General features: G+C 45.9%; 1 protein-coding gene across 21 annotated transcripts in view; it reads right to left on the bottom strand.

Annotated features, from left to right (window-relative positions):
- The window catches only part of AFDN (afadin, adherens junction formation factor), a 206,453-nt gene that overhangs the window by 4,735 nt on the left and 189,144 nt on the right, over nucleotides 1-12,574 (bottom strand). For 9 of the 21 annotated variants that reach the window (XM_061624376.1, XM_061624378.1, XM_061624377.1 and 6 more), the window contains one exon: nucleotides 1,322-1,835. The exons of 1 other annotated variant lie outside the window; for it this stretch is intronic. In XM_061624376.1, the coding sequence (XP_061480360.1) occupies nucleotides 1,322-1,835 (514 nt within the window). The remainder of the gene's footprint in view (nucleotides 1-1,321; nucleotides 1,836-12,574) is intronic. 11 more of the 21 variants (XM_061624386.1, XM_061624388.1, XM_061624387.1 and 8 more) reach the window with 2 other exon arrangements.

The following is a 12,574-nucleotide window of genomic DNA, read 5'->3' as shown; positions in this document are numbered from 1 at the left end:
ACATGTATTTGTATCTTAACATATGATGTTAGTAAAGAAATCTCTTGGAAGATGTAGCTGCCCCACTCAAAATATGAAAAGGCTTGAGAAAGCTGATTTAGTGTCAAGGTGTAGATTTCATCACCTGGGGAACCATTAAGATTGGCAAGTGAATATTTCTGAAACAACTCAAGTTTGTTGGCCATCAGAAAAGGATAGCCAGTAACTGACCTCTTTTAGGCTAAAACAAAGCATTTATATATACATTATAATATTCAAACCAATTTTATTTTGGAACTTGACAAATGATCATTTGCATGAACTTGAATTATCCCAAAGGATATGTTAAGCTTCTGATAAACTGGGAGATAACTATTTGAAAATGGGATTTTCCTTAATCCTGGATTTCAAAACAGCTAGAGAGTGGTATTCAAGGTTAGAGCAATTCTATGGTCAGATAACTGTGAACCTTCTACATGGTGATTTGAAAGGCAGAACAACATCGAAACAGCTCCATTATTTTAGATAAGAGTTTTAATAAATGGCTTTCACATGTCAAATTATCAAATACTAAACCAAATACAAACTTTTGTCAGCGTTATACCCTAACTCTTTTATATTAGCATGCAGACAGTGGAACTATTTGCTGCCAAGGTTATTAGGTATGCTCTTTTTTTTGCTTATAATGAGATAGAAAGAAGTCAGGAAAAGAAACTGATAGGAGAATGTTATGAAAAAAGCACTAGTAAAATAAAAATGGGCTTCTACTTCAACACTGGACAACCTGTGTGATAAGCATAAAGATATGCTTATAGATATTGTTAAGTTAATTAACTGCTCCTCTCCTCATACACCTAGCTTTTCAAATACTACTGTTGGGTAGTATCCTTTTCAAGCCATTTGCACACAAAATACATGTCAAATAATAAGCAGAAAGTAAACATCTTCCCATTATTAATGAACACCATGTCCTATTATCATGAGAAACAGATGGCCCCGAAATGTGAAAGCACCATAGACCCAATGAAAATAAGACACAATAGCTGAAAAGAGATACAGAACAAAAGCCAAAACCAACAGTACTTTTAGCTGGTTGAACAGGAATTTTAAAAAAACCATTCTGCTTTCATTATATGAAAGGAGGAATCATAGAGAGTTTGGTAAGAAAATGGAAAGATCACACACATTTAAAAATAGCACATCAACATTAAAGTTGGATCACCATGCTGAGGATAGTGATCAAGTGAGAAATAATCATGAAGTAATTTTGTCTAGAACACCACAGTGGGAAATGTGGAGAGTTTCATACAGAAAAGATTCTTAAATACAATTTTGAGTCTACCTTTTGAGCTGCTGGGATTGATGAAACTCGGTTTGTTTGGTGGGGAAGGGGGTTGGCTCGTTTTGTAAGGAGTACTGTTGGCATTGACCGAGGATGGCTGGAATGAGTTGGAAAGAAATATGCCATCTGAGGCTGGGCGTGGCTGGCGTGAGGGCTGCTGTGGCTTAAGGATGGCAGGAGGAAGATCACCATAAGACTTTCTTGTACTGGAGTACTTATCCTGACCTGCTGCTAGACAGGAATCCTCCTCCTCCTCCTCATTGTATGAAACAAACTTGGCAGTATAAATCGTGTCAGGGGAGAGAACCTGTGTTTTGAGGTAAGAGGTGTTTCGCTGAGGTGGGGGAGGAGGAGCATTAGATGAAGGGGGCAGGGATGGGAATTCATATTCCCGTGGAAGCGGAGGTCTGTACAGACCAGGGTCATCAGGTTCCAGCAATCTCCGTTCTGCCTCATCATGCTGACGCCGCCTTTCAGCTTCCAAGCGATTGTAATATTCTTCTTCTTGTCGCCTCTGTGGGTCCAAGGGAACAAAAGTACATCAGCCACATAAACAATGAGAGAAGACAATTTTTATGCCAACAGAACAAAATTCTCTCATACTAGAAATATTTACTATTATAAAATATTTACAGGCTTCTTCAAATGCTGAGTAATTCTAATTTTCCACAGGTAGCCTGCCATCTGTTGACCCTTAGGCAATACTACCTCTGGTTGTTTTTCATCAAGTCTGAAAGCCTGGAGCAAGGAAGAGTTTTTGTTATGTCTTTGTAGGAACTTGCAGGCTGCCAAGGTCAACTGGTTCCTAGGCAACCGGGAGATAGGGCTGGAGTGAGAGCAGCCAGCTTCTCTGTGTTTTTTCTGTGGGGGTTTTTGTTCTTGAAGGAGCAGCAGCTGTCTGTGTGAGCTCTTGCTATGTGTGAAAACGAAACTGCTTAATGCCTTAATGTCCTGAGTAAATGGACTCTTAACACCATGTCGTGTTTTTGGAATTTCTTGACCACTTATACTCTAATGTAACAGCGCTTACAACGCAAATACCGCACACATCAACAGGGTTATGGGCCCAGATCCAGTGCGCATTGCAACGAAGTGAGTAAGTGGTCTGAGCTGCAGACTGAGTTCCAGAGAGCAGCGTGATTGATTGTGCCAGACAGAGGTGAGCGGAGATGGCTATAAACATGTCTGGAGGCATGCCAATGGAGAGACTTAATGAAAATAATTATGCCAGCTGGAAGATGAGAATGCGGGCTTTCCTGATAAAAGAGGAGTTATTTGCTGTGATTGAAGGGACCCCACCGGTACCACCAACAGCGGCCTGGACGCACAGAGATGAGAAGGCGCAGGCTTTTATTACCTTGGCTCTATCCAACTCTCAACTGCTGCACGTAAGAGATGAACCCACAGCCAGACGTATGTGGGACGTGTTGCAGGCTCTGCATGTGCAACAGACAGCGGGATCCAAGCTGTGTCTGGCAAGGAAGCTGTACCAGATGCGTTTCACGGATGAGTGCACCATCAGTGAGCATCTTACTGAATTCAGGCGCCTATTTGCTGAATTAGAAGACCGAGGCATGGAACACAGTATCCTTCAGAAAACGTATATTATCCTGGCGTCACTTGATGGAAGCTGGAATAATTTTGTCATGGTGATGGAAGCAATGCCAGATGGGGGACTGAATGTGGGTTTTATTGAGGAAAAATTGACCCAGGAGTGGCAGCGGAGACAGGAGGCGAAAAAGGCCGAACCGAAGGTAGCTGTCAGAAGCAAGCAGGCAAACTACCAGGAGCAGCAACGGCTGAAAACTTGTTATTTTTGCGGAGCGCGTGGACATATTCAAAGAGACTGTGCAGTCAAGCAAAGAAACAGAGATGGAGGCTGGAAGCAGAGCAGTGTGAACTTTGTCAGCGCAGAAAAGCCTCAGTTTATGGATACAGACTGGATTATTGATAGTGGAGCATCCCATACCCTCGTAAAGGACTTACATTTATTGCACACTTCAAAGGCGGTGCAGGACTCTGTTTTACTGGCTGATGGATTGAGATGAACTGTCAAGGCGCGAGGGACGGTGAGATTGGATAAGATTGGCATAATTTCTGATGTATTGTATGTCCCTGAATTGTCGAATAATATTCTGTCTGTTTGTAAATTGACCAGCATTGGGTTTTCAGTGGTGTTTGACAGAGACAAATGTTTTGTGAAAAGAGGGGGTGAAATATGCATGCAAGGGAGCCTGAAGGATTCACAGTTTGTAATAAAAAGCAATCAGGCAGAGTGTGTTGCGTTTGGTGCTGAGGCGCAGACACATAAAGGCTGTGTGCATGATTGGCACAGAAGGCTGGGGCATGCAAACTACGAAACAATTAAGAAAACCCCGAGTCTTAGTGAAAACATGAAACTGACAGATTGTGGCCAAATAATGGATTGTGATGCCTGCCATAAAGCTAAAATGACTATTGCACCCATAAAATCCGTTTTCAATCCGGTTTTAGGTCCGGTTTTGGCACTGAAACAGCCTTGGTCGCCCTGTATGATGACCTTTGTCGGGAGAGGGACAGGGGGAGTGTGACTCTGTTGATTCTCCTTGATCTCTCAGCGGCGTTTGATACCATCGACCATGGTATCCTTCTGGGGAGGCTCGCGGAGTTGGGGGCACTGCTTGGCAGTGGCTCTGCTCCTACTTAGCAGATCGTCGCCAGAAGGTAGTGCTTGGGGAACATTGCTCGACACCCTGGACTCTCCATTGTGGAGTCCCTCAGGGGTCGGTTTTGGCCCCCATGCTTTTCCACATCTACATGCAGCCTCTGGGTGCGGTCATCAGGAGTTTTGGAGTGCGTTGCCATCAGTACGCTTCTACTTCTCCTTTTCACCTTCCACAGGTGAGACTGTTGATGTGCTGAACTGTTGCCTGACCGCGATAATGGACTGGATGAGAATAAACTGAAACTCAATCCAGACAAGACTGACACACTGTTGGTGAGCTCTTTCCCTGCTCAGATGGTGGATGCTTATCCTGTTCTAGATGGGGTTACACTCCCCTTGAAGGAACAGGTTCGTAGTTTGGGGGTCCTTTTTGACCCTTCCTTGTCGCTCGAGGCTCAAGTGGCCTCGGTGGCACGGAATGCATTTTACCACCTGTGCTTAGTAGCCCAACTACGCCCCTATCTGGACAGTGATGATCTCGCCTCGGTTGTTCACGCTCTGGTAACTTCTAGACTGGATTACTGTAACGCGCTCTACGTAGGGCTGCCCTTGAAGACTGTTCGGAAACTTCAGCTAGTGCAAAATGCGACAGCCAGGCTGTTGACGAGGACCAACCGGTCTGCGCATATAACACCTGTCCTGGCTCGCTTGCACTGGCTACCTATTTGTTTCCGAGCTAGATTCAAGGTGCTGGTTTTGACCTATAAAGCCTTACACGGTGTGGGACCGCAATACCTTGTGGAACGCCTCTCCCGCTATGAACCTACCCGTTCACTTCGTTCAGTATCTAAGGCACACGAAGGCCATTCCTTTGTTTTTGACGGCAGTGCTTTCCTCCTTGTTGACCTTTTATAGGTCTCAGGCTTTCTCTCCAACCGCCATTGCTCCTTGTTCTTCCCGGCTGCCTTTTTGTTTACTGTTTTTTCCCGCCCTTTCTTTGCGGGCGCCATTTTCTTTTGGCTTTTCCCCTGCTCTCTTTCTTAAGCTCTGTGTGAGTGCTGCTTGTGATACTTTACAGTTGAGCCTTACTGAGCCTTGTTTCATTTACAGTGCTGTACCTCTCCTGCCGTGGGGTACTAAAGAACCTTGGAACTGTACATTCTCCTCCATCTGTGGGTGTGTACAGTAGGGCCCCGCTTTACAGTGTTCCGCTTTAAGGCGTTCTGCTGATGCGGTGGCTTTCGTTTTTAATTTAAAAGCTATTTTTTTTCTCTTTTGCGATGTTTTGCGCCGTTTTCACATCATTTTAGCGCGATGCGGCCGTTAAAGTCAATGGGGTTCTGTTTTACGGTGTTTTCCGCTTTACGGCAGGGGTCCAGAACGGAACCCGCCGTATAAGCGCGGCGCTACTGTACTGAGACAGTTTGAAACTGTACATTCTCCCCCATTCGTGGGCGTGTACTAAAGCCTTTTTGGTCTGTATATTCTTCCCCTTCTGTGGCCGTATACTATTTGGAACTGTGCATTCTCCCCCATCCGTGGGCGTGTACTGAACCCCTCTCAGAGATATCTGATGGCGGATCAACAGCCAGTGGCAACTCAGGCTACCAGAACAAAACAATCTGGCAAAACTACTTTGCACAAGTCAGCTAAGCATAAGCAACCCAGATTACATGCCAAGGCTGTTGCTAAAACTAAACATCTGTCAAGCCACAGCGCTTCCAAGCGAGCACGTTACGTCTGCTCCAGCTTCTAAGGATGTGGGCCAAGAACAATTGACAACCCTTTTTCATTCCCCTGCTGGGTCGTCTGGGGATGAATTTGAGGGGTTCCCTGCCCAGCCAGCGGTCAATTGCCCACCTCCCCCTATATTGCCCCCTAGGGCTCATTCATCTCTTCAGCCTGAGGAGCTCCCTGTAAATTTGCCTCAACAAGTGCAACCATCATTGAACCAGTTGGGCCACTCAGACCATCCTCCCCCTCTGGACCTGCAGTTGTCTCCTGAGTTTCTCTCTCAGTTACAGGAAATGCTATCATTCTTTTCTCAAGCGCAGTCACAATCACAGGTCACTGCCCTTCATCAGCAGATCGTACACAGTCAATCTGGCACTTGGGGACACTGCGTAGCCAATGGAGCAGATCCGTCCTGCTCACCAAACCCTTTCGATGTTGCCAGGGGCAGGTTTGGCACTGAGATTACCGGTTTGGAGGATCCATCGTATTCTATGCAAGCCGAAGGAGACGAGAGGAGCGATCAGTCAGAACAGGAGGAGGATGCCTCCTATCGCCTGTTTGATGCAGCCGATTATCATCCTCTTCCTTGTAGAGTTTTGAACACCTTAGGTCTCCAACCTCCGCAACTTGCAGCTGCCACTCCCCCTGTCAAGGGGGCTAAGGTTTTGAAATCCCCCAAATCAATGGAGCACTACCTTCCTGTGCCAGATCTGATCGACAAACTGGCCAAGGATGAATGGTCTCGTCCGCTGCAGTAACGCCGTTTTACGGCCCTTGCTGACAAGCTTTACAAATTGCCTGGCTGTACCTGGTATAGACGAGCCGATTGCTAGTTTAGTTTCTCGATCCCTCCTGCCGAGGGAAGGGGACTCACAGTTGAAGAATGCCTCTGAGAGGAGACTAGACTTTGCCTTATGTAAAAACTACCGGGCTGCTGCTTCAGCTTCCATCTTCTCAAGGGCATCAATGATGCAGCTGGATGACCTTTTAGATGACCCCAATCCCGATCTGGTCTCTCTAAGATGGACCCTGGTGAAACTATGCAAGACAGCGTCATTTGTAGCGGATGCCACTTTGGATTCAACTCAGCTGGCAGCCAGAGCCATGGCTGCTCAGGTGGTGGCTTGGCGAACTCTCTGACTTCGTCACTGGGAGGTGGACTCTACAGCCAGGGTCAACTTGTCAAGGGCACCTTTTGCTGGATCATTACTCTTCGGGGAGGAAGCCCTAAAAGCAGTATTAGTGGACCCCAAGGATGCTCGGAAGCCTGTCTTGGCCACTGCCCGAAATGATGATCGCAGGCAGTTCAGACGTTTCGCCCCACACCGTGTGTTCCAGCCCTTTCGAGCAGCGCAGTCCGGGGCACGAGGCCGCGATTTTCGAACCACCAACTTCCATTCCTGTTTGGCACAGACAATGTTACCCGGGCAGAGGTCAGTACCAGGGACTTAGAAGTACCTCAACATCTTCATATCGTGGAGGGGTTCGTCAGCGCAGACAATACTGACGCCATCCCGGTCAGGGGCAGATTACTTCTGTTTGCAAACCACTGGCTGCATCTGACACAGGTCGCTTGGATCAGAGATCTATTTTGTCATGGCTATGCACTAGAGTTTTGGGCAACCCCTCCGGACAGATTTCATCCCTCCCCGTGTCTCAAGGCTCCATCAAGACACTGCATCATGCAGAAGGCCATGCATCACCTCTTGGACATAGCAGCAATAGAGCCAGTCCCCACAGCGGAGAGGTCGGAAGGGGTGTACTCCCTCCTGTTTGCAGTGCCCAAGCGAGATCTGTCATGGAGGGCGGTGTTGGACCTCAAGTTCATCAACCGTTTTGTAAAGTATCGCAAATTCAAAAATGGAATCCCTCCACTCCATTACAGAAAGCCTTCACGAAGGGGATTTCCTGGCTTCTGTCGACCTAAAGGTAGCGTACCTCCACGTGCCTATTTGCATAGATCACAGAAAGTTCCTTCGGTTTGCCTTCGGCCCCCTGCATTTTCAGTATTGAGCGATGCCATTCGGTCTCTCGTCCGCACCGAGAGTCTTCACCAAGGTGCTACTCATCTTGGTGGCTTACCTCCGCCTACAAGGGGTGCATATCTACCCCTACTTGGACAATCTATCAATACAGGGAAGTTCCATGGAGCTGGCTCATATCCATCTGACCCTCATGCTCCAGGTTTTGCAGACCCATGGTTGGCTAGTGAATCTCGCCAAACGTCATCTCCAGCCAACCCAACGACTACAACATCTAGGGGCAATATTAGACACCATACAGGCAATGGTCTTTTTGTCTCCAGACCGCATCACAGCCATCAGAGACACGGTACTCCTTTTGATGCGTCGTTCAAGCGCAGATGTGATGCTTCTAGCAAAGGCTCTGTGAATGTTGGTGTCCACCATCCACATTGTACCATGGGCTCGAGCTCATACTCTCCAACTTCAGTGGCCCTTATTACCGTTCCAGCAGGACATTGCCAGATCCAACCACCGAACAGTCCTTTTGGTTCATGCACTGCATCTTTTCTTCCGCTGGTGGACGACAGTCCAGAATCTCAACAGGGGCACTCCGTTCAGAGAACCCAACAGGACTGTTATAACCACAGACACCAGTCTCACCGGCTGGGGAGCCCACTGCAACTCGCCGTTTGTTCAAGGGGTTTGGTCCGACATCGAGCGGACTCGGAGCATCAATTGGCTGGAACTGAGAGCTGTCCACTTAGCTCTTCTTCATTTTCAGTCTCTATTCCCCTTGGCCCATGTTCTCATTCGAACGGACAACACATGTGCAAAATCTCATTTAAACAGACAAGGGGGAACCCGGTCTTGTTCTTTACAGAACCTAGCCTACCAAATATTCGAGTGGGCAGAAAAATGTCTGAAATCCTGGAAAGCAGAACATCTTAAGAGGAATTTGGAATGACAGCCAACTGGCTCAGCAGACAACAGGTCTTTCCGGGAGAATGGAAACTTCACCTGACGATATTCCATCTTCTTCAACGTCGATTTGGCGTTTTCTCAGTGGATCTTTTTGCTTCCAGTCTCAATTTCCAGCTGCCCAGGTATTTTGCATGGTACCTCGACACAACAGCGGAAGCAGTGGACGCGCTATTGATACCATGGCCGGATGGCCTGCTGTACGCATTTCCTGCAATACCACTTCTGACCAGAACACTGAGGAAGGTTTGACGCAAGAGGGCCAAGCTGGTTCTAATAGCCCCGTATTGGCCCCGTGGACCGTGGTTTTCGGACCTCCTTGCCCTGTCAGTGACAGACCCTTGGATGCTCCCAGTCAAGCCAGACCTCTTATCACAGGGTCCAATATGGCATCAGGACCCCAATTGGCTCAACCTAACAGCTTGGCTTTTGAATGGAGACATTTGAGGTGCGCAGGCCTATCTAAAGAGGTTATTGACATTATACTGGCCTCTAGACGTCCGTCTACCACTCGTATATATCAAAATACTTGGGTGGCATTCTCCAGGTGGTGTCAGTCCCAGGCCTACCACTCTTCTCAAGCCACGATACAACAGGTGTTGCAATTCCTTCATAAGGGCCTAATGATGGGACTTAAACCCAACACCTTACTTCGACATGCATCCACTTTATCGTCCATTCTCTCCGTTTCATCCACTGATACGCCTATTGCCTCGCACCCTTTTATCAAGCGTTTTCTAAGGGGGCCACTCTACGTTCGCCAGCTGTATACCATTGTTTTCCTTCATGGAGTTTGTCAAAGGTTCTGCAGGCTCTACAACGCCCACCATTTGAACCCCTTAGGACTGTGCCATTACGTCTGTTGTTGTTGTTCAAAGTCTTGTTCCTGATAGCGATCACCTCTGCGAGAAGAGTCTCAGAACTGGCCGCACTGTCTTCCGCCCGTCACCTTTGTGTTTTTCATAAGGACTCTGTTGTACTGCGAACAGATCCCTCCTTCCGTCCCAAGGTCAATTCAGCCTTTCATTGCAACTAGGACATCGTTCTTCCTTCTTTTTGCCCGAATCCCATCCATCCCCTGGAGAAGGCTTGGCATTCGTTAGATGTCCAGAGGGCCCTCAAGACCTACTTAACTCGAACCCAGGATATTAGACTAACTGAGTCCTTGTTTGTATCATTTCACCCAAGATCTATGGGGAAGAAAGTGACTAATTCTACCTTATCTCGCTGGCTGCGCGCATGTATTACCTTGGCTTATGAGTCTCTTAAGCTTCCTATTCCTTCTAGAATAACAGCACATTCTACTAGATCAGCAGCTACTACGGCTGCTTTTGCAACCAACGCTCCCCTTGCAGACATTTGCAGAGCGGCTGTTTGGTCTACCCCAGATTCGTTTATAAGGCATTACAAAATAAGACCGTTATGCCTCTGCCGATGCCTTCTTTGGTAGGCGGGTCTTGCAACAGGTTCTCAATGATGATTAGGATGTGGGTGGTCCCTCCCTGTTATGGGCTGCTTTGGTACATCCCGCTTGATGGCAGGCTATCTGTGGAAAATGGACCATTGGTCTCACCTGGTGATTTTCACAGGTAGACTGCCATCACAACCCTTCCCTTTGGAGGACATCTGGGGCTTTTCCATTTGTTTCTAGCTATTTCTGTTACACTATAACGTTTCTCTTCTGTATTTTTAAGTCAAGACTTTTCTAATTCTGTTATATTGAAATTTTATTATTGTATTATTATGGAATCGCATGTTCGTTATTTCCTTGCTGGTAGGCCCGTTGGCCCTTTTTTCATACAGTTTTAGATATCTCTCTGGACTTGTAGCGAATGAACTGGAGAGTGGGAGGGGCTTGATGCCCCTAGTCTTGACTTTAGAACATTCTTGCCTTCGGACGCTAGGTGGAGCTATGATACACGCTTGATGGCAGTCTACCTGTGAAAATCACCCTTCAGGTGAGACCAATGGTCCATTCTGGCATTTAGATGTAGTGCAAGGGTAGGGGCTCTTTTCTGGCAGAAGGCCAGATCTTTATTTCCCCCACCTCTGGTGGGCCAAAGTTGACAGGTGGGCAGGGCTGTGATGTCAGGTGCTGCTTCCCTTTGAAGCCCGATTTTTGGAACTTCAAAGCAAACTGGGGGGATTTCAACATGGAGTTTGAAGGAGAAGCCTGCAAGGAACAGAAGGTGTGTCCTTTGCTGACCTTTGGTTTTAAGGAGAAGCATGGAGGGGACTGAAGAGCAGAAATGCCCACCTTCAGCAGTTTCATTGGCTGGTAGGCAGATAAGTGTGGTTTGTGGAAAGTGGCCTCACAGTGCAAACTGGACCCCTTGGGGGACCATGATTGGCTGGGAGGTTCTCCACCCTTGACGTAGTACATATTTCCATTGAGAATATTAACCTTAAGATACTGCCAGACATTGCAGAGAGTTTAAGGAAGAAAATGCAAATAAGACTGAACACAACAAACATGGAATTCTACCCTGCCTTTAATGAGAAGAAAATCAGTAGCTCAGTGAAGCTTACTGATCTTTTCCAAGTTATCACTTAAAATTGTATTAGCATTCATTGTTTTGACAGTATACTGTATTTATTTCAAGGGTATCCCTCTATATTGACAATTTCATAGAGCTTTTTCCCCACTGCATTCTGAGGTGCCTAGAGCAATGAATATATAACTTGCTTGAATTTAAATGACTTCTTATTGAAACTGCGTAACTAAGGTACCGTGTAGGTCTTGTTCCTATTGACAGATGATAAACATACTAAACCTAACTTTAACATCTACTGCCAAACGTTACCAGACCAACAAAGACAAACATAAGCCAATTTAACATTCAACTGAGAGTGGGAACCTTTATATTTTGGGGGTTTTATTACATTTAACCTCATATGAGACATTGAAAGCATAAAGTAAACATAGAACAGGCTCCTGCTGGGAGGAAGGGCGGGATATAAAATAAATAAATAAATGAGGACCTGACTCAATTCCCCTGCACTCCTTTTGATGCACAAATCCCCATCTCCATCAACCATTGTTTGGCACTACTTAACACAAAACAGTAAAGGAAGCTACAGAATCCAGCAGAAGAGAGGAGTGCTACTTGACCATGGTTTAGCTTTACATCTGACCATTTCTACTAACTATACTTAACTATTGGCAAATTTCAGTGCTGAACTATTTTTTAAAAAACAAATTGTTTATTGTAAAGTTTTTCAAATACAAGAAGTAAGGGAACATGATGTCCAACATTCAAAAAAGACAGTTTCAACACAACTGGAAAATAAATATAATGACAATAATAAATGGAGGAAGGAAAGGTAGAAGGGAAAGAGAAATGAGAGGAAGAAAAAGTTAATATATGAGAGGGAAGGGATACAGAAGACAGCAAGCACTCTTGCACCCTGGTCCCTAAACCATGGTTAGAGTTATAACCAGGGCTGTGGAGTCAGAGTCGTGAGCAATTTTGGGTGGAGTGGGTAGAAATGTACCGACTCCGACTTCAAAATAAAAACTTTCATAGGAATTTAGGAAAGTTTTCTTGGTCAGAAATTTTAATCAAATAAATATATTTTATGTTCTATCAATCTAGCCTGATGATTCATGTGGTGGTGATGAAATGCCTTGTGCTACCATTTTACTACAGTAAATTTGTTATTACTAGTTAATATACATTTGCCATTTATGAAGGAGTCGGACAGTTATGAGATTATTAGTAACAGTTCAGAACTTTTAATCAATGGAATCATATGGTCAAGTATTCTCCTAACAATGGTTAGAATGGCCCAACAGGATTCTGACCCATACTTGGGGGGGGGGGGGGAGAGTGAGCAGTCACAGGAAACTGACACACAAGAAGGAAGGAAAAAGGTGAAGAAGATAGCACATAGGTGCCCTTTGCATGAAATTCACCACCTTAATATATTTAC

The sequence above is a fragment of the Rhineura floridana genome, chromosome 4 (genome assembly GCF_030035675.1).
Source record: "Rhineura floridana isolate rRhiFlo1 chromosome 4, rRhiFlo1.hap2, whole genome shotgun sequence".
NCBI classification, from domain to species: Eukaryota; Metazoa; Chordata; class Lepidosauria; order Squamata; family Rhineuridae; genus Rhineura; species Rhineura floridana.
This window is presented reverse-complemented; position numbering and strand designations above follow the sequence as displayed.